Source organism: Rhinoderma darwinii, chromosome 1, assembly GCF_050947455.1.
Source record: "Rhinoderma darwinii isolate aRhiDar2 chromosome 1, aRhiDar2.hap1, whole genome shotgun sequence".
Taxonomy (NCBI): domain Eukaryota; kingdom Metazoa; phylum Chordata; class Amphibia; order Anura; family Rhinodermatidae; genus Rhinoderma; species Rhinoderma darwinii.
The window spans coordinates 455,004,949-455,027,850 of NC_134687.1; the positions used below are offsets into that span (position 1 = coordinate 455,004,949).

The following is a 22,902-nucleotide window of genomic DNA, read 5'->3' on the forward strand; positions in this document are numbered from 1 at the left end:
CTGTGCCATCATTGATAGCTACGATTCTATACAGTTTAGGCAATACTTTATGAGCTTAATACATCAGCAGCACAAAGTTCTCTTCTTTCCAGATAGTTTGCTACAATGTGTCAGTATAATGTATCGGCCTTGAGTCCTGGCTGTTTACCTTACAGAGCATTGTCAAACTGGATACAATTATAGCAAATTCAGCTTTGAGAAGTAGGTTTTCACAGTTGTCTACCGCTGCATATAAACAAGAACGTTTCCATTTATCCACGGCAAGCAAAAGTCTTAAAAATGGTGAGGCGTTAGAAAGTTCCACAACGTTTTCATTGTATTATCTCCAAACATAGATATATCATTTTTTATACACTTTGTTATTAATGCTCAGAATCTGTCATATAGTATCACTAAATCATAGAGTTCTGACCTGTACCATGTTTGATAAAGGATAACTCCACACAATTTCCTGTCTATTTTCAAGGTTAAAGAGGCTCTGTCACCACATTATAAGTGCCCTATCTCCTACATAAGGAGATGGGCGCTGTAATGTAGGTGACAGCAGTGCTTTTTATTTAGAAAAACAATCTATTTTTACCACGTTATGAGCGATTTTTAGCTTTATGCTAATTAGTTTCTTAATGCCCAAGTGGGCGTGTTTTACTTTAGACCAAGTGGGGGTTGTACAGAGGAGTGCATGACGCTGACCAATCAGCGTCATACACTTCTCTCCATTCATTTACACTGCACTAGCGATATAGCTATATCGTTATGTGCAGCTACATAAACACACTATAACATTACTGCAGTGTCCTGACAATGAATGTACATGACCTCGAGCCAGGACGTCATGTGTATTCAGAATCCTGACACGTCTGAATCTTTTCTGTGAGATTTCCAGCAAGACAAACGTAATCACGTTTTAAATGACAGGTTACATCGTAATCTCGCGAGACACTGCAGTAATGTTATAGTGTCTGTATGTAGTTGCACATAGCGATATAGCTATATCGCTAGTGCAGTGTAAATGAATGGAGAGGAGTGCATGATGCTGATTGGTCAGCGTCATACACTCCTCTGTACAACGCCCACTTGCTCTAAAGTAAAAACACGCCCAGTTGGGCATTAAGAAACTAATTAGCATAAAGCTGAAAATCGCTCCTAAAGTGGTAAAAATAGATAGTTTTTCTAAATAAAAAGCATTGCTGTCACCTACATTATAGCACCCATCTCCTTATGTAGGAGATAGGGCACTTATAATGTGGTGACAGAGCCTGATATGTATACAGAATCTCATAGCGCAGTAGTTTCATAGTGGTGTTTTCAGAGTCTAGTTCTGTTACTATACACTATACTGACAAAAGGATGTGGCCACCCATTCTAATATGTGAGTTCAGTGCTTTGCATACAGGTATGCAATGTCCATAGGTCAAAAAGAGACGTTCAAAAAGTCTCTGTGTTTAAGTGAAGATTCACTTTTCTGGATCTTCACAAAACTATTCTGTGCAGTATAATCTGCCGACAGTATTATAGTATCGGCCTACCAGAGTTCTGTGATCAAGCGCATGTGTAACCGTTCTCTGTTTTGTTCTATTAAATAGGGAATGCTTAAAAAATAGGTGGATCATAGAATGTACTATTTTTTTTGCAGTCCTAGTGATTATGTGACCAAGTTCTTGTGTCTAACAGGATAGCCGTTATTGTGACATTGTGAAGGCTGTTTTGCCCCCCGTAACTGGAGCGGTCTTAGCATGAAAAATCTAGTGTAAAACCCCAATTGGGTCTCACAAAGGTGTTTCCTGATCTTTAGGAGGAACATGATATAGGGCTTGTCCGCTTTAGACAATCCCTACTAACCCCCTGCTGGAACTCCCAGTAATCCGCTGTAATCTGTGGTGAAACCTGGTAGTAAGGGCTCATTCAGACGAGCATGATTCTCGTCCTTGTTCTGTGCGTTGAAACAACGTACAGCACACGGACCCATTGATATCAAAGGGACTATTCACACATGCGTGAGTTTTCACGCAGCGAGAGTCCGTTGTGTGAAACTCACTGCATGTCCTATATTGGTGCGTTTTCACTCACCTAGTCATCCATTGAAGTCAATGGGTGCGTGAAAACCACGGACAGCACACGGATGCCGATCCATGTGCTGTCCGTGTTTCATGCATCAATTACATTGGGGGAAAAAAAAAGTGCTTGCAAGTGCGTGAAAAACACATGCCACACGCAAAGTACACTGATGCAAAGACGCAACGCACATGGACAGATTCATGCTTGTAAATCTGTCACGCTCGTGTGAATGTAGCCAGGTGTTCAATTTCCCTGCAGCACCACCACAGGGGAAATTAAGCATTACATAGTGCCCATTCTCATCAATGGGTTGGACTGCGTTTGGTGTATGTATCCTAGCGCATATTCTGAACACATACATAAGGCCCTATCCACCCAAGAGTGTTCTTTTGGCATCCATTGGGTATTTGCAGCATTGGTGAAAATTAATCATGCACATTTGTTGACCAACTTTTCTTTTACCATCCTAGAGAAATAATACCAAAGGTGGCTGGCAACAGCTCCCTCTCCATATGAAATAAAATGTCCAGTAGATGTAAACCTGTTTGTTTGCAGTGGAGCGTGGAGATTATAGCTAGCGGTAGGGCTGGGCGATTATGACCTAAATCAAAATCACGATTAATTGAACATGTAACATCGAATACGATTAATGAATGATTATTTAGGCCATGCCCCTATTTGCACGCTACGCCATTGAATTAATATTTATCCCCTGAGCCTGCTGTATACTACTGTATATAATATACCCTGACACTGCCCCCATGCAGTAAAATGCCCCCATAGTGGCCCATAGCTGGCCCTACACAGTATAAAGCCCTTATAACTGCCCTCCACAGAGTATAAAGCCCCCCATAGCTTCCCCCACACAGTATAAAGCCCCCCATAGAATAATGCACCCCAAACTGCGCTCCACACAGGATAATGCCTTACTCATAGCTGCCCCCACACAGTATAATGCCCCCCAAAGCTGCCCCCACACAGTATAATGCCCCCTATAGCTGCCATCACACAGTATATTGCCCCCATACCTACCCTGCATACGGTATAAGGCCCCCCATAACTGCCCTCCACACAGTATAATGCTCCCCATAGCTGCCCTCCACACTGTATAATGCCCCCCATAACTGCCCTCCACACAGGATAATGCCCTCCACACTGCATAATGCCCCCCATAACTGCCCTCCACACAGTATTATGGCAAGCCCATAACTGCCTTACGGTCCCCTGCCCTTCCATTGGGTTTAAATGTATATGTGTCCTGAAGATGCAGATACAGTTTAAACCAGGGTAAAAAAAAATTAAGAAAACCGAAATTCGCAAGATATCTTTGATTAATTGCGCTGAATTTCGCTTTCGGGTATCTTTCGATTAATTGCCCAGCTCTAACTGGCAGCCATATAACCTTTGACCAGCAGTTATTTTATAGCCATGGGGAGCTTAAAGTGAATGCCACCTTTTTACAAACATTTTTATATTTGAAATGTGACTATTAGGTGACACTACAGTTTTCTTCACTTTGGAGAAGAGCTATTTTACGAACTTTATTTCCCAGGAAATATTACTCTTAAGACCAGAAGAATCCGTACCTTCCTAGAATAAAAAGATGAGTAGCTCTGTAACTCCTTTTGCTTTACTGTTTTTGCATTAATTTCAAGATGTTTCTTGTGTTCTCCAAATAATCATTTAAAATCGACTGATTGCATTCGGATCAGACCGCGGTTTAGCTCCATTCTGCTTTCTTACATGTGATGTAACAGCTTAGTTCTAGGTTTGTAACTGTCATATGAGCTCCCACAATGCACTGCTCTCTTGTAAGATCAGAATTCTGAATTAACTTTTCTGTCTGACAAGCCAATAAAACTTAATGTAAGTAAAATGTGATAAAGATAAATAAAACAAAGTATTGACAAAGGGACTTTTTATGTAAACATAAAGACTATGGACACCTATGAAATAGAAAATATTTTTTACATTTTAGTCTTGACCTTGAGTTTAAAGAAGTTGCACTAAGTTTCAGGCTGCAATCTTCATTTTCAGTTTGCAAACTTCTCCTAGTTTCATCCTTTTCTCATGTGGACGTGTCCCTCCCAGTAAAACATGCTGGATGTAAGAGCTGTGTGTTCACTTCCACTCATGTATTAGCACAGCTTCGTTCCTGTACTGCTTTCTTCTTCTATAGGCCCTAACATTTCCCTTCTCCTTTGTGCTTACAGACACTGATGCTAAGTAGTGTTTGATTCTCCCCCCCCCCCCTCCCACTGCACAGTCAGCTGTGGGTTCTCTTCTTTTTATACTGATACTGTAATTTACCCCCTCCCCCATGCAGACAGCTGTGTGTACCCTCTTTCTATCTTCACTCCGATACTGACAGACTGTGTGATATGTGCTGCCCCTGAACACTTGGATTCTTTCCTCTCTCTTCACACTCTGATCTGCTGTGTACAACATCAGATAGAGCAGATGATGTCAGCCCTGAGCTTACACAGTCAAGAGCAGTGTGCTGTCAGATCTATGTCAGAATCAGCAGCACAGCCAGATATGTACAGGAGTTACATGGAAGCAAAATGCTAGGTCATTTCTATTGAAGACTGTATTTAAAAAGTTGCTTAAGTTTGAATTTAGAAAAAAAATTCAGTGTAAAAGGTGTCAATAGCCTTTAAAGGTGTTGTCCAGTATAAGAAAAAAGGATCTGGTTTCTTTCTTGAAACCGTACCACCCCGTCCATGGGCTATGTAAGCTATTACAGCTAAGCCCCATTCACATGAATGGTAAAGAGCTACAATTACACAGATTTATTTTTCTTACATATTTTTTTTTTTAAAAATCAAACAAGTTTTTATTGAATAAACATCATACATTATACATCTTATGTAAACCAGAGAAGAATACATTTTCAGTTTTGTTACAGAATATCCAATACATTTAAAGTGAACCCCCGTCCCTTCCCCTCCAACTTAACTCTTCCTCCTCCCCCCCCCCCCCCCCCCCGCAGTACCTCCTTCTTTCCGGGCTCTTCCAACCAGTCTACCCAATGCATCATGCTGGCAAAGCAAAAAGAAACCAACAAACAGAAAGGAAATAGAGAAAATCCCCTGGCCAAATCGCCTTAAGAAGTCTCCTACTGCCCTGCCGTTCCATAACTGTGTACCCATTTACCCCATTGTTTATCATATTTGTGCATTGCCCCACGTTTCAAATATGTCCGATGCTCCAACGATACCGTGTGATTAACATATCCAACCAGTTCAGACACCTCCGGGGGATCCGCTTGCAGCCAATATTTTGCTATCATTTTCCTTGCATGGTACAAAACATTTTTAATAGACAGTAATTCAGCCCCATCTCCTACCTCCTCCCCCATACAACCCAAGAGAAAGATCCTAGGGTCCAACTGGAAATCCCTCCCATATACCCTCGTTACCATGCCTCTAACCTCCCTCCAGTATTCATTTAGCATTGGACAGCTCCAAAACATATGCTTTAAGTCTGCCCCATCGAACGAACATCTGGGACACTCCTTCGTTGGTCTGAGCCTCATTTGCCATAACACCTTAAGCGTCCTATACACCCTATGTAAGAGAAAAGGTTGCGACCTTCTGTGTGTTACACTAATGGAGAGTACTTTGGACGATTCAAGTATCTCCTCCCACTCGTCATCTGTTAAAATCCCCACGTCTTCTTCCCATTTACGTCTGATCTCCGCCAGCGGATCTCCAAGGAATTTGGAAAGCAACGTACCATATAGCACAGAGATAATCCCTTTTGTGTCCTTTGCCCCTAATACCTGTTCCACCAGCCCCATAGTGGAGCAGCCCAAGTCCACCGATCTACTTTGGGCTTGTGCTGCATGACGTAATTGGATGTACTGGTAGAACATCCGATGTGGGAATCCAAACTCCTCCTGCAATTGTGAGAACAGTTTGGGAGTTCCTCCCTCATATAGCTGGTATACGTATCTGAGCCCTGATTGTTCCCACTCCTGAAAACCGTCCAAGATATTGAATTCCTATAGGTATGGGTTGTCCCATATAGGCATGTAGTTGCAACACCCTGTAATGCCCAATAGTTTCTTACACTCCCACCATACCCTATGTATCAATAGCAAAGTCAGTTTCCCTCTCGCCTCCCTCCGCAATTTATGAGACTCCATGGCCTCCAGCATATCCGAGCGCTGACTCAAATAAAACCGCAGTTTCCCACTAGAGTCCCACTCTTCCCTATTCTTCCAGCCTTTAAAGTGTTGCAGTTGAGCCGCCAGATAATATATCCACGCATTTGGGATAGCTAAACCTCCCTGGTCCGTTGGTAATTGCAATTTTTCCAATTTGATCCTGGGGATCCCCCTTTTCCACACTAGGTCCCTAAACAGATTATGTATTCTCCTGAACCAGTACTTAGGCAACCACACTTGGGCTTTATGCACAACATAAAGAACCTGAGGCATCAGAATAATTTTAATCAGGTTTGCTCGACCTAACGCTGAAAGTGGCAGCCCAAGCCATATTTTGGTCTTCTCTTTTAGTTTGTCCAATAATGGCTTCACATTTAGAGCGATAAAATCCTGCACCCTCGCCGAGACCTTAATCCCCAAATATTTAAACTCCGTGACACAAGGTACATTGATTCCCCCCACCTCCAATGGCGTATCTAGTGGCATAAGTGGCAACAGTGCCGACTTATTCCAATTAATTTGCAGCCCCGAAAATCTACCAAACCTTTCCAATACAGTCATTATCACCCGCAGTGACTGGTCTACCTCTCCCAAGAACAACAAGATATCATCCGCATATAGTGCTATGCGCTACTCCAAGTCCCCACAGCGAAACCCTTCTATACCCGGATGTTGCCTCACTACATTTGCCAGGGGTTCGATCGCCAGAGCGAACAGTAACGGGGAAAGTGGGCAGCCCTGACGCGTCCCCATCCCAAAAGAATCCAACATCATTCCATTGGCTCTGATTCTAGCTACCGGTTCCCTATACAGCAATTTTACCCATGTAATAAAATTCCTCCCAAAACCAAACCGCTCCAGAACAGCCCATAAGTACCCCCACTCCACACTATCAAACGCCTTAGCGGCGTCTAAAGACAGCACTGCCCTACACCGTGCGTCTCCAGCATCTGTCTGCAATCTTCGTAGATTAACCGCTGTAGATCATGATGGCATGAATCCCGACTGATCTGGGCCCACTACTGTAGTCACTACTCTTGTCCGCCTGTTAGCTAGGACCTTTGCCAAAATTTTAATGTCAGAGGGCAACAGGGATATTGGTCGATACGAGTCAGGTTGTGTCCGGTCTTTCCCGTCTTTGTGAATAACTACTATTGCGGCTTCGTACATAGTCTGCGGCAGATGCCCCCTTGTAAAACTATCCTTGAACACCTCCAGTAACTCTGGCAGAAGCTCCCCCCCCATATGTTTTGTACAATTCGGTAGGTATGCCATCCATCCCTGGAGCCTTTTCATTCGCCATAGAACTCACCGCTTCCTGCAGTTCCTCCAAAGTAATTGACTCCTCCAGTAACTCCCTCTCCTCCTCCCCCAGAGTAACCCACGTCATACCTGCTAGATAGTCTGTCAGAAGATCCTCCGAGTAATCTACCCTGGAGCGATACAGCTCATTATAATATGATTTCAACACACCCACTATATCTCCTGTTTCCCCTACCAGTGTCCCTTCTTTATCCTGCAATTGGTGGATGAACGCCCCTTCCCGCGGATGCCTATCGATATTAGCCAACAATCTGCCCGTCATTTCTGCCTCCTCATAGTATTTTTGCTGCATCAACAATCTTTTATTAGCCGCTTGTTCCAGCTGATGTTCCCTAAGTAGTTTTTGGGCCACCTTCCACTGAGCCAGCGTTTCTGCTGTGTTATTGGCGATATGTCTTTCCTCGGTTAATGTCACCCTACCTGTCAGATGTTCACCCACTTGTCGTGATTTATTCTTTATGATCGTGATCTCCCGGATATACACCCCCCTTATATTCGCCTTCATAGCATCCCATAGGATATCCGTAGAAACCGTACCTTTATTAAACTCAAAATATTCCTGCAGGCTCGTAGTTATTTTCTCCTCCCCCACCAATTGTATCCAGAACGGATTCAGCCTCCAGTGCATTCTTAACCCCCCCACCTGCGGACTGGTTCGTACCTTCAGTAACATCGGGGAGTGATCAGACAGCGACCGTGGCAAATACTCCACCCCCTCCACACACCTAATCCCCAACCCGTTACTAAACATCAAATCTATTCGGGATAATGATCCATATGTAGATGGCACACAAGAATATTGCGTAGTAGAAGGCCACTTCGCCTGCCATATATCCGTAAACCCAACCTCTGCCATATACTTCCCAAAACGCGTCAGATCAACATCTCCTACCCCCCCCCCCTTTTGGAAACTTATCGCGCACTTTGTCCATTATGTTGTTGAAGTCCCCCATTAGTATGATCGGAACCACAGGCCAACCAGCCAGCCGCTCCAACACCTCTCGTATTGGAACCACAGAGTACGGTGGAGGCACATACAGCACCACAATTATACATTCCCAGTTAAATAATTTACAATGTACCCCAACATACCTGCCCTCCCCATCCCTAAAGGAAGCCAAACAGCAAAAAGGTACATCTGTATGAACCAGGAGACTAACCCCCCTGGAGTATGTGGAATGAAAGGAGTGGAAACTGTGTCTAATCCAAACCCTATGTGCCTGTTGCACAGTATCAGTGGTAAGATGCGTTTCCTGTAATCCCATCACACCAGCAGACTGCCCTTTCAGGAAGTCAAATATAGCCCGCCGTTTTGTTGCCTCCCCCATACCTCGCACGTTCCAGGACAAGAAATTTACCCTACCCCCCATCTAGCCATTTCTTTTATCTGACAGTGGTAATGACCGCTGAATCCAGTGATATTCAGAGCGTACTGCGTTTCAAACTCCCCCTCCCCACAAAACATTTCCCTTCCTCCACCCACCTCCCTAACCCACCCAACTTTCCATAAACTTACCCTCCAAAGAGGGCCCGGGCTGGCGAAGAAACCTCCACCAATATGACATTCCAGCTTCCCAATCACATTGTAGAAACACATCTTTTCCCACAATATATACCTAGGAACCATGAACCTCCCGCCACCTCACCACAATATATTGATAGCATTTCTGTGACTCAAATAGCTGATGCATCAATTTAACTGACATCTCTGTCCCCCCTCCCACCAGTAGAGGAAGAGAGACTGCAGCCCCACATCATAACCACATATAAATGCAGAAAACAGTGCCTTATTCCCCTGTGCAGCGCATCTTCATCTTTCCATAGCAGAGTCCCCGCCGGAGCCATCCATCTTATGATCACACCGCAGCTTCCTCCCGATCCTGACGGAGGCGATCCTCATGACTATCCAGCCATCTTAGCGCATCTTTTGAGTTCTCAAAGAATTGTACGGATCCCAGAGCCACCACCCGAAGCTTTGCGGGGTACAGCATCAAATACTGAACACGAAGATTCCTCAGTCGTTTTTTAATGTCCAGAAATTGCATCCTCCTTTTCTGAATCTCGGCAGAGAAATCCGGATAAAATGACACTTTCACACCGTTCACGCGTATGTCTTGCCGTTCCCGGGCCTGCCGAAGAATTTAATCTCTATCTTTATAATGAAGCAGCTTTACCAACACAGGTCTTGGCGGAAGTCCAGGTGGGCCAGGTCGAGTAGGCACTCTATGGGCTCTTTCCACCGCGAACGTGGAGTCAGCGACTCTTTGCCAAACACCTCCAATAGCCATTTTTCAAAAACGGAATCCGGGTTGGACCCCTCCACCTTCTCAGGTATTCCCACCATCCTCACATTGTTGCGACGTAGACGGTTCTCCGAGTCATCAGTTTTAGACAGTAGGTAAGTAACATCCACAGCCACCGCATTTACATCCCTCCTCATGGGCAGCATTCTATCTTCTATCTCGCTGACACGGCCTTCCACCGCCATTGTACGCTCCGACACTTTCTGTAGATCGTGGCGTATAATAGAAATATCCTCCTTTATCCCCCCCACCTGGCAGGTAAGTTTAGCAAGCGTAGCATTACACAGGCTTACCGCCGAGAAGACATCTGCCAGTGTGGGGCCAGGCTTGTCCAGGCTATGCGGGCCTCGATCTGGGCCTCCTCCCGAGCTGCCAGAAGCGTCTTCTCCAGTTTCCTCCTCATCTGACTCCATCTGTGCCCGCAGCGGTTCATATCTGGACCCTGAGCTTCCAGCCTGTTCCTTTCCGCCATCCGACATCCCTCCACAAGCATCAGACTTCATGGGTGTCTGCCTTGCAAAGCGCTCCAGCCGGGATGCCACCGCCCCTCTCACATCCCTGCTCTCTGCAAACGTGCACGTGTCGGCGCCATCTTGCGCCCTCAGCTCACCATCCTCTGCCTCCTTAGATTTCCTTGTGCGGGTCATCACAGCCTCAAAATGTTCCGGAATTGTGTCTCCAGGGTCTCCTCCTTCTCCCCTCTTGCTACAGGTATGTCACCTTTAGCAAAATTCAGCCACAGCATGGGTTTTTAGGATATCGGCAGCGGGAGCTCCGGTTCCTGCTACTGCTCACATACGCCGCTAAGCCACGCCCCCTTACATATTTTAATAGTTGAAATATGTCATAAAATAATTAATATTTTCTTTAAAAACATATTATAGGTCATATATACACACTCATGGCACCAGTCTACATGCAGTGCCCCCTACATCCTCTGCACTTTTATAACATGTTTCTAATCTAAAGCGTATTGTTCTGACAAAGGAACGCTTAAAGTCTGGGATCTTGGCCCTGGTTCCTACTGTCTAATTGTTTCCCCCCCAGTAAGAAGCTTTTCTTTTCTTTTAAATTGAGTATGGTCAGGCACGTTATTCATAGATCATCTTTCTGTTTTCCTACCCTGGCTTCATGGTTTGAAAGCTGTGTATTTTTATCTCCACAGGACACACATGCAGGACCTACAAGAGGTCACTCAGGATCTGCACTATGAAAACTTCCGCTCAGAGAGATTAAAACGTACTGGAAAGTGAGTGAGCATTTTATCTTTTTCAACAAATCAAGCTATAAAGCTATAGACCACATCAGAATTAAAAGCAACAATATTTTCTTGTTGTAGGCCAGTGGAAGAGGAAGTGCTGGATAAGGACATGATTCTGCAGCAGAAGGAGGCTGAGGTGAGTGAACCCAGGAGAAAGTGTCATTGTTTTCTTCATATTCTCCAGTGTACACCAAATGCACCTTCATTTCTACAAAACATTCAAAGCCTACCTAACCTTTTCAGGTGACATTCCAGAATAAGTTTCTCTCTAGTATTTACAAGCAAGTGGAGCTCTCCCTAGCGGCAAGCCCCTCTTAGTTCTCCCAGGATAGCTAATCCTATATGTTACATGTGTAGATGAGGAATACCTGCCCATTATATGACTTGCATTCTGCATTTTTTTTTAAGTTTTCTTTTCTGCAGTCTCTCTCTAATTCTAGGTTTTCTTTGAGCTGGTGGACGGTGCCCAACTGCTATCATGTCTTCTATACATTCGACGAAGAGGACAATCCTGCTCTTCTATCTCTATTTATCACATATATATATATATTTATATATATATGTGTGTGTGTGATAAATAGAGATAGAAGAGCAGGATTGTCCTCTTCGTCAAATGTATAGAAGACCTGTACATGTGTGTGTGTGTGTGTATATATATATATATATATATATATATATATATATATTCTGCAGCAGCATGGAGGAAATCCTACAGCAGTAATAAGCAGCGTAGCTGAGAATCCAGCACTGGGGTGAGGAAAAAATCTTACCAGCAGCCTGCGTCTCCTCCCTGCTCCTGCTTCCTCCTCCCCTCCCCCTTTTCATAGACTTCTATGGGCAGCTGTCGTCTGATCCCTCAGTGAGCTGATAGTCCGTTTTGCCTTCAGGAGACTGAAAAAACAGTAAATTCAGAGTGAACGAACAGTTAGGAGGGGGACAAAGTTTCTTCTATTCGCTTGTACTATTGATTCATGCAAAATTTGTTAAGAAGTTAGTGACCATCTAAATCTGTTTTCATTGTTTCATTGTTTTTGAGACATATTTGTGTTGGGGCCATTAAGTCTGCATGTGCTCTTAATGTATAATTGGTGCCTTAAAGGGCTTGTCCCACCACAACCACATCTCACACCTTTCCACAGAATAGGTGATACGTTTTTGATTGCTGGGGGTCACACATGTGCGCTGCCTCTCCATTCATTCTATTGATCGGTGGAGGTCGCAGCGGTGCGATCCCAAGAGATCAAAGACGTATCACCTATCCTGTGGATTGGTGATAAGTTGTTGTGGTGGGATAACCCCATCTGTTACCTGCCCAAACTGTTTTTTATTTTGGGCATGTGTAAAATTCCTGGCGCGATCCACAGCTGGGGGCAAGCCTCTCCAAGCATCTTAGTGGCAAAGGGAGCTTTTGTAAAGGCCTCTTAGACATTTAGCGGATGTAGACAGTGTGTGTGCTTCCTGTTTTGCAGATTCCCTAAACTAAAGAGCTCTGTCAAGTGACACATTCTCTTTAAAAACTTCCAGGTACCCCCTTACTGATGTTCGTTCTCCTCCATATATGTGTGTCAATTATCTGACAACCTTCCTTTTCTCCCTGTTGGTTTAGTTGCTTGTAGTTCATAGTCATCCCTGCTGCAAAGATAGACTGTTAACCACACACTGACTTCTTGCTGAGCTTGTGATGGGCTTGTACTTACGCAAAGCTTTCCAATCTGTGTGTTGGCCAGCCTAATACTCTATTGAGTCGCTACCTCAGACTCCCATTAGACTATGCAGCTTATCGGCAGTAACAGGTCATAGCTCTGCCCTAAACTTGCCTTTAAAATCCCCATTGATTTTAACCCTATGCACTTGCATTGTACTCTACGTCATTGCGGAAGATCTGCAACAAATATGCCACGAGTGAATGAGCTAACAAAAAGACCAGCACAAGCACTGAGGAAAGTAAATGTTAATGGCGCTTCTCATCGCACATCGATGCTGACCTAAATATAATTTTGCTACAAATGTGGAAGAATAAAGCCTTTCATGTTCTCAACATCTGAAAGGATATATAAAAAGAATGCAAGAAAAAGTGACCTTTATAATCCGTAAACTACATTCCATGAAAAAGTGTCAGTTTCCTATAGCAACCAATAAGACAGCTCTGGGAAGATTAAAGCTTGAATCTGATTGGTTGCTATGGACAGCAATGACACTTTTTCTTAGAACCGTTTTTATGCATGTGGCCCATTGTCTTTTATGTGGCTGGACATTCCTGTGGCTTTTGGGTGAAAGAGATACATTTTATGTGCCATCTCCCGTGGGAATCTGTCCTATATTTCTGATTTCTGGATCATTCCAGCTTCAGTCAGTGTTACACGTTGATCTAGACTGTTTACTGCGCAGCAGAACTAACCGTAAATGCTCTCCTGTCTTATATACAGTGAGGAGAGAGACTGTCTCATATGCAGTATTTCTCCCTCCTCTATTTATAGTAGACGGTCTTTCTACTGTTTAATATGCCGAGGAGAGAGACTTTCTCCTTTCCAAAGAGTAGATACTTTTTTTTTTTTTTTTTTTAGCTTGCTTAATAGTCGGAGTAATTAAGAAATCACTCTGCCTGCATTTCCCTTATTTAAAAAAAAAATACCAAGACAATTATTTTATATAAGGGAATTGCAGGCAGAGCGATTCCATAATATATACAGATTTTCAGAATTGTTCCTCTTATAAGTGAGCGTGATCACACATAGCACCTAATGGACAATCCTGATAATCGTTCTATATTATATAATAGCTGTGCCTGCAATTCCCTCATGTAAAAGAATTGTGTCTTGGTATTATTTTAGATAAGGGAAATATGCAGGCACAGTAATTCCGTAATTACTCCTAAAAATAAGAACATCGAGATTCAAATTGAAAATCGGCCATAGGGTTGAAAATATCTATATTTTATCTTCTTGCAAAATTGCCCAGCCCTAGGGCTACGGTTAAATATGGCAGTCAGAGGCCTAAGAAAGGCCCCTAAGGCTGCCGTATGTAGTTGCCTACTGTAGTTGCCTACTGGAACCTGTCAGTTTTTCATTGGCAGGCGCTAATGCATTGAAATGTGGAGGTATTCAAATGCATTATTTTTTAAAGGGGTTAGAGCATTGAGGAGGAACGGGGGCACAGGAAACCCTTTCTAGTGATCATTGGGGCCCCCAACAATCAGACATTTATCACGTATCCTGTGGATAGGTTATAAATGTGCTTTGTGCGATAATCTCTTTAATAGTAAAAATTAATAGATAAAAGTCCTCGAGTGGTAAAAAAAAAAAAAATATACAAATAAAGTTGTGAAAAAACAAAACAAAAAACACAGCCAATTTCATTAAGAATGTAAACAAATTATTTTCCATAAAAGTAGCATTTATTGAATAAAATTCATCAAACATTAAACTACACATATTTGGTATCCTCATGAAAAAATATAGTAAACAGATTATTTCTGCCGCACGGTAAAGACGGGAGTAAAAAAAAAAAAAAATTGCATGATTTTTGTTTTTTCTTTATCCTTGCCTTACCCCTTAGAAATATTTGGCAAAGTTAACCGCGAAGATACATGTACACCAAAATGGTGCTGTTAAATAATACAACTTGTCCCGCAAAAACAAGCGCACATATATGTATGGAAATCGAAAAATAATTGGCTGTCGTAACGCAGTGAGGCAAATTAAACAATTCCCTGTGTCCTCAAGGCCAAAGTTGTCTGCGTCCTTAAAGGGAATGTGTTGCCAGCAAAACATGTTTTTTTTTTTTTTAATTAAACATTTAGTGTGTAGGTGATTAAACATTGTTCAAATTTTTTTAATTTTTTTCACGAGTCAGGAAATATTATAAATTAGATTCTAATTTATAATATTTCCCAGTGCTGGTCACTAGATGGAGCTATTCCCAAAATTGCAGCATTGCATGTGGTAAAGCAACCACATTGCTTTTTGCTGCAAAATTGGGAAAAAAGCACTCGCTCTAGTGAGCTCTGAGAATCCCCCCCTCCTTTATCCTGGCTAGTGCCGGGATAAACGAGGGGATTGAACGGTCTAACCTCCTACACTGTGTGTCGCCATTTTTTGAGCTAACACACAGTGTAGTAGGTTTACATACAGTAGTAAACACACACAAACACGAACATACATAGAAATCTCTTGCCTGCTCCTGCCGCCGCGGCTCCCTCCGGCCCCTCCGCTCCGTCTGCTGCCGCTGGTCCAAGTGCAAGTCCGGAAGCCGCGACCGGAAGTAGTAATCTTACTGTCCGGCCGCGACTTCCGGTCCACAGGAAAATGGACGGCGCGCATTTCAAATTGGACTGTGTGGGAGCGGCGCATGCGCCGTTCCCACACAGACGGCGTACACAGAAGTGGATGGGACGGGCCCCGTTCGCAGTCCCTATGGGACTGTGGCTGCCGTATTCCATGTCGACACATACAGAAATGGGAAAAAAAATGGCAGCCCCCATAGGGAAGAAAAAGTGTAAAAATAGAAAAAAGTAACACACAAACACACAAATAAATAAAAACGTTTTTAATAAAACACTAACATAAAACTGACATGAACATTTTTTTTGTGGTGACACTGTTCCTTTAACCCCTTAACAACCGCCCACCGTCTTTTCACATCAGATAGTGCAGGTCCTTAGTACCTTAGTATAGGGCGACGTCTTTTGGCGTCTGTAGAAAAGGCTTATGAGCGCTCCAGTGAGCACTTATTCTCTAAGCAGGAGCTATTACTAAGAGAATTTATTCTCTATTTCGAGAATCCTGCTGAATATACACCGTGATCCTGGCATGATCAAAGGGGACTCCCCTCTTCAATCGCAACACTGGTGACACGATCGGAAACTGGGGAACACTTTGTAGTCAGCCCTGGGGACCTGGAAGGGACCCCAGGGCTGTCTGTTCTATAAGCCTGCCTGCTCACAGTGACACAGTGTAATTTATTAGCATAAGGGAGAATTCTAATGCATTAGAAGTATAAAAAGTTATCCCTTCATGGAATGAAATAGTTTTTATAATATAAATAAATAATAAGTCATTATTTTCCATAAAATATATTTTATTGCCGATACACTACATTTAAAAAAAACTACACGTATTAAGTATCTACACGACCGTAATAACCTGAAATTTTTATTTAACAGGTTATTAAGCGTGAAACGTAAATAAATTAAAAAATTAACAAAATACAATGGCAAAAATAGCTTTTTTCCTATATTCACCTTGCAAAAATAAATTACATAAATTTCACAGTCAATTTTCTGCAAACCCCCCCCCCCAAACTGCACGCGAAAAATATTTCTCCTGCTTAAAACAAGGCCTTCTATAAGCCACATCAATCAAAAAAATAAAAAGGCAGGGAGGCAAAAATGGAAAAATGTACCTGTTCATGTACCTGGTTTTTAAGAGGTTAAGGGGGTAATGCTGATTGTTTTGACATACTGAGTTGAAATTATACTCTTATTATAGTTCTTGCCCACCAGGGGGAGCTGTGATACCGATTTTTAAATCAAATGGAGAATGAAGAATATAATTGCGCATTCAATAAGCGGTATTGTCATATTGGACCTTTTTCTTTTCTGGAAATAAAATACACAGAAGCAGGGCCGGCCTTAGGATAGATGGTGCCCCGTGCAAAAATTATCTTTCGGTGCCCCACCCCATCATAAAAAAATGCGCCATAAAACAGTATAATGCCTTATATAGTGCCCCCACACAGTATAATGCCCCTTTAGTGCCCCCCATACAGTATAATAATAATATTTAATAATATATTCTATTATAACCCCTTCAAGGACACAGTATTTTGTCCCCTAAATTGTGCCCACACAGTATTATGCCCACTAAGTGCCACACACAGTATATTGCTCCCTGTAGTGCCCCTACACAGTATACTGTCCGCTTAGTGGCCTCCACACAGTATAATGCCCCCTCTACTGGCTGTCACACACAGCCCCCCTTGTAGATAGTGTACCCCTGTAGATTGTGCTATACAGCCTCCCTGTAGACAGTGCCATTATCCCCCCTTGTAGACTGTGCCATACAGCCCCCCATCTACACCTTGTAGACAGTGCCATACAGTCCCCCCACCTCCCTCTTGTACACAGTTCTCTCACCTCCCCCTTGTAGACCGTGTCATACAGCCTCCACCTCCCCCTTGTAGACCATGTCATACAGCCTCCACCTCCCCCTTGTAGACCATGTCATACAGCCCCCACCTCCCCCTTGTAGACAGTGACATACAGCCCCCACCTCCCCCTTGTAGACCATGCCATACAGCCCCCACCTCCCCCTTGTAGACAGTGACATACAGCCCCAACCTCCCCCTTGTAGACCATGCCATACAGACCCCACCTCCCCCTTGTAGACAGTGCCATACAGCCTCCCACCTCCCCCTTGTGGACAGCGCCATACAGCCCCCCACCTCCCCCTTGTAGACAGTGCCATACAGCCCCCACCTCCCCCTTATAGACAGTGCCATACAGCCCCCACCTCCCCCTTGTAGACCGTGCCATACAGCCCCCCACCTCCCCCTTGTAGACCGTGCCATACAGCCCCCCACCTCCCCCTTGTAGACAGTGCCATACAGCCCCCCACCTCCCCCTTGTGGACAGTGCCATACAGCCTCCCACCTCCCCCTTGAGGACAGCGCCATACAGCCCCCACCTCCCCCTTATAGACAGTGCCATACAGCCCCCACCTCCTCCTTGTAGACCGTGCCATACAGCCCCCCACCTCCCCCTTGTAGACAGTGCCATACAGCCTCCCACCTCCCCCTTGTGGACAGCGCCATACAGCCACCCACCTCCCCCTTGTAGACAGTGCCATACAGCCCCCCACCTCTCCCTTGTAGACATTGCCATACAGCCTCCCACCTCCCCCTTGTGGACAGCGCCATACAGCCCCCACCTCCCCCTTGTAGACCGTGCCATACAGCCCCCCACCTCCCCCTTGTAGACCGTGCCATACAGCCCCCACCGCCTCCTTGTAGACCGTGCCATACAGCCTCCCATCTCCCCCTTGTGGACAGCGCCATACAGCCCCCCACCTCCCCCTTGTAGACAGTGCCATACAGCCCCCCACCTCCCCCTTGTAGACATTGCCATACAGCCTCCCCCTTGTGGACAGCGCCATACAGCCCCCCACCTCCCCCTTATAGACAGTGCCATACAGCCCCCACCTCCCCCTTGTAGACCGTGCAATACAGCCCCCACCTCCCCCTTGTAGACAGTGCCATACAGCCACCCACCTCCCCCTTGTAGACCGTGCCATACAGCCTACCACCTCCCCCTAGTGGACAGCGCCATACAGCCCCCACCTCCCCTTATAGACAGTGCCATACAGCCCCCACCTCCCCCTTGTAGACCGTGCCATACAGCCCCCACCTCCCCCTTGTAGACAGTGCCATACAGCCCCCCACCTCCCCCTTGTAGACCGTGCCATACAGCCCCCCACCTCCCCTTGTAGACCGTGCCATACAGCCCCCCACCTCCCCTTGTAGGCCGTGCCATACATCCCCCCCACCTCCCCCTTGTAGACCGTGCCATACAGTCCCCCACCTCCCCCTTGTAGACAGTGCCATACAGCCCCCACTTTCCGCTTGTAGACAGTGCCATACAGCCCCCACCTCCCCCTTGTAGACCGTGCCATACAGCCCCCCAACTCCCCCTTGTAGACAGTGCCATACAGCCCCCACCTCCCGCGTGTAGACGGTGCCATACAGCCCTTACCTCCCCCTTGTACACAGTGCCCCTCCAAACAAAAAAAATTGTACTCACCTTGGCCCTGTTCCTGCGACAAACGGAGCTGCTCCATAACACCGATGACATGATCTTTGCGTAGGCCGACGTGATCCAGTGATGTCATGACGCCGGCCTGTAGCCTAGTACAGAGTTTCCCAACCTTTAAGGACTCTGCACTGCTGGAAACAAAATTTTCCTCAGGGCACCCCTACCAAAAATTGTTTCGAGAAAGACAGAAAACGGCTAAAAACAAGCATTACACACTTAGGGTATGTTCACGCAGCGTTTTTTGCAAGGCAGAAAAAAGCTGCGGATTTTGAATTGACAGCATTATTTGAAGTTTTTTTTGTTTGCATTTTCTTTAAGCCGTTGAAGCTAATGCAAAAGACGCAGGCAGAAAAGCTCCAAACGAGCGCCGCAGGTATTTTCTGTCTCCTGTTAATTTCAATTGGAGGTCAGAGGTGGAAACACTTGAAGACCTTCAGCCCCCCACTCACAGTAAAATGGCCATCAGCCCGCCACTCACAGTAAAATGACCATCAGCCCCCACTCACAGTAAAATGACCATAAGCCCGCCACTCACAAATGCCCCCTGTAGATAGTGCCACACACAACCCTATAGGTAGTGCCACACACACACACCGCTGTAGGTAGTGCCACACAGGCCCCTTGTAGGTAGTGCCACACAGGCCCCTTGTAGGTAGTGCCACACAGCCCCCTTGTAAGTAGTGCCACACAGCCCCCTTTTAGGTAGTGCCACATAGGCCCCTTGTAGGTAGTGCCACACAGCCCCCTTGTTGCCGTGAGGTCCCTCCAGTGGTGCCGTGACACTCCTCTGAATAACCGCCATGGCCGTGCTTTAACTACTCCTCCTCACAGCGCAAAGTGCAAGTGAGGAGGATATTTTTTGACACCCCCTTGTAGATAGCACCTCACAACTCCATACACAACTCCTGTACATAGCGCCAATGTAGCTACCTGAAGGAGTGGAATCCCCCTATGGCCGGGGATTCCGCTTCTGGACCGAGTGCTTGATGTCTCTGTTCATAAATGGACAGTGACATCAGGGGCAACTCCTAAAGCAGAATCCCCGTCCACAGTGTTGCCAACGCTGTGACCATGGATTCCACTCCAAGAGAAGCCCCTGATGTCTCTGTCCATTTATGGTGTCAGTGTCCATGAGCAAATGTATCTGTGAGCTTCTGATGCATAGTCCTGGGAAGGTTTCCATTCTTGCTATCTCTTTCATCCCTTATCTACAATGATTGAATCCCGGCAATGTTTTAATATAGTTTGTTCATTGTCCATGGTGTGTCACCATTACACACATAACACAAACTGGAAATAATCCTATGCTTTGATTGGTGCAGAAATGAGAGCTGCAGAAGGTTTTAGCCTTTAGCAGAAAGAATATATGGTGTCTTTACTGGAATACATTATGTAAGACACTTTGTGCTTGTGCATATTTATACAGTGCTATAAGATACATAAAATCCACAAAAGTGACAAATATATATGTTGATAAATTATACTTTTAAATATAGATCATCAGATGTGCTGTATGCAGCATCAAGGGGTGCTAAGCTTAGGAGAGACAGTGGTGCGATCATGTGGACGCTTGGTCTACTGCCACCTACTGGATAGGGATCCTGCTGTGTATGACTGCAGTTGGTAAAAGTCTTATGCCAGTTGCACTCGACCGATATGCCACTCGATAGTCTTCACGGGCTCATTCACTCTAGCGGGTGAATCGGATCCGTGAAAACTGACCCGATTCTCCGGTCCGTGGAAAGATAGGACATGTCATATCTTTCCACAGATCACTGACAGGACTCCGCCGGCGCACACTGTCATGTGCATGAGGCATTAGTGCTCTCACTTCTGCTCTTGTTGCATTTTCTTTTACGGAAAACACCTTTAGGTCCCCTAAAAATTTAGCGTATTTTCCGTCTGGATTTGTGGGCGTAAAATCCACAGCAGTAGACTGTTGCAGGCTAGTGTATGAAATTTTAAGAAATCTACATTCTGCTGAACATTTTTGACACCAATTTTTTAATTTTCAGCATGTTTATTCTTTTCTGAATGTTCACAACAGATTTCACCCTTTTCAATGTAGAAGGGTAGAAATCCGCAATCTGCACTTAACACGTGTGGATTTTCCTGCAGAGACGTTGTGGAAATTCTGCAATAAATCCGCTGTATGACCTTCTTGAATGATTTTTGCTCACTCTAATGATCTATAGGCCGCGCCTTCACACGTGCGTAATACGGGTTCTTCTTTGCGCCTATATCTTCTACGGTTCATCAGAACGGGAGTGAGAGTGCCATAGAAGCCTGCGGTGCTCTAACACCAATTCTGATGAAACGGGAGAGGTCCAGGTTTTGTGTTTGTTATATGGGAGCAAGAAAGTCCCTGTGTTACAGCGGTGTGAAAGCGGTCTTAGGCTTTGTTTACATAGTGACCAATCAGATGGATGATGGTAGCCCTCGGCCCCAGCTGGCAGGTTCTGCTTTTGTTGGGTCAAATGAAAAACCAGCCTTATGTATTGCAAGCAATGACTGTAGTTGCTTTGTGGCAGGCTCGGTTGTTGTGGTTGAGCTCACAAATAGTCACGTGGCTTTTCACTGGTTCGCACTCTGCTCTCTCAGACTGGAATCCACTACATGGTGTTATTCTTGGCCAAGGGTTTTGCCCCATCCTTCTCCCCATGTCATTGTCCAGTCGTAAGGTATTTATAAACCAGCACAGCAGCAAACATCGTGGGAACATCCTGCCAGGCTAGCACTCCTCCTTATTTCTCCGATTCATCCTTTTCGCTCCTTTCCCTCCTCTTTGTGCAGACAGACACATGGTTTATTTGGCTGGGAGGGACTGATATGGGTTGCATTGCTGTTAGTGTCTTTGTTTCTATGTACAAGTGCAGATTTTGTTATATTGACAAAGTTAAATATTTCTGCTAATAGATACAAATAAAGTATAATCGATCTGCTGGTGAATATTAATATAGATTCTTGAAATAATGTATGATAGTGAATGGCCCTACATTAATAGTCCGTGTATGTCTTAATTGTAAGTAAACACAAAAGTTTAGTAGCGTACCCTCCTGCTTTCTACATAGAGTTGGAGGGTATAGTATGGCTGTTGTGGGTTAATTTTTTTTTTTTACTTGGGACTATTTTATAAGTTCTGGATGGTAAAGTGATTCTTAAGTAAAATGTAGCCTTTTTTTTTTTAGCAGAATAGCAGGTTTTACAGACTACTGAGTGCTGGAGTTTTATTTTAGTGTTTTTCTTTAAATTTATCTAACTTGGTTGTTGGGTCTTTTATTTTTTTTACTCTCTGGGTAAATGTTTGACTTCTCTACTAAGCAGTAATTTGTACATGGCAGTTCTCCTTCCTTTAAGAACTTCTAAATCTCAGCACACTAGTCCCAGCTTTGTTGGCGTTTATCCATTGCAAGCAATGGGAGGGGGTGGGCACATTTCCTGACTGTACCCAGCTAATGGAAATTCACTTATTAACTAGGAAAAGGGAATTGGCGGCCAGACTGTGAAAAAATATATATATATACTTTAAAAAAAAATCAAGAGATGTAAAATTAAAAGAGAGACTTTTCATGTTTTGCAGTTCTCATGGGAAATGTGAACGCTTAGTAGTTAAAACCACTATGCGTAAAAAAAAGTTTTATATTTAAAAACGTATTTTATGTTATGTCTAATAGGTGTGTTAAAGATCTATTAACCATAGCAGTGCACATGACTGTACACACATTTCATTGGTTTATGAGTTATTGAAGTCCTCAGCGGGGTTCTTTGCTCACTAGATCACCCTTTTGTGTTGGTTGTTTTCCAGCTCCGGAGAATGCAAGAGATGATTGCACATATGCAGGCTCAGATGAGGCTGAAGCCCCCCGGAGATGAGTGAACTGCTCTTTTAAGGTATGGCAGAACCTGCGTGAAAAAACAGACAACAATTTATGCATGCAGCACACTTTTGAAGACTACGAATACTGGATCTGGGGATGTTTTC

General features: G+C 44.5%; 1 protein-coding gene across 1 annotated transcript in view; it reads left to right on the forward strand.

Moving 5' to 3' along the window:
- Positions 1-22,902, forward strand: part of LOC142657377 (septin-2A) — a 107,972-nt gene that overhangs the window by 70,835 nt on the left and 14,235 nt on the right. The window contains exons 10-12 of the mRNA XM_075832404.1: positions 11,018-11,101; positions 11,192-11,249; positions 22,726-22,811. Of these exons, the coding sequence (XP_075688519.1) occupies positions 11,018-11,101; positions 11,192-11,249; positions 22,726-22,797 (214 nt within the window). The 3' untranslated portion in view covers positions 22,798-22,811. The remainder of the gene's footprint in view (positions 1-11,017; positions 11,102-11,191; positions 11,250-22,725; positions 22,812-22,902) is intronic.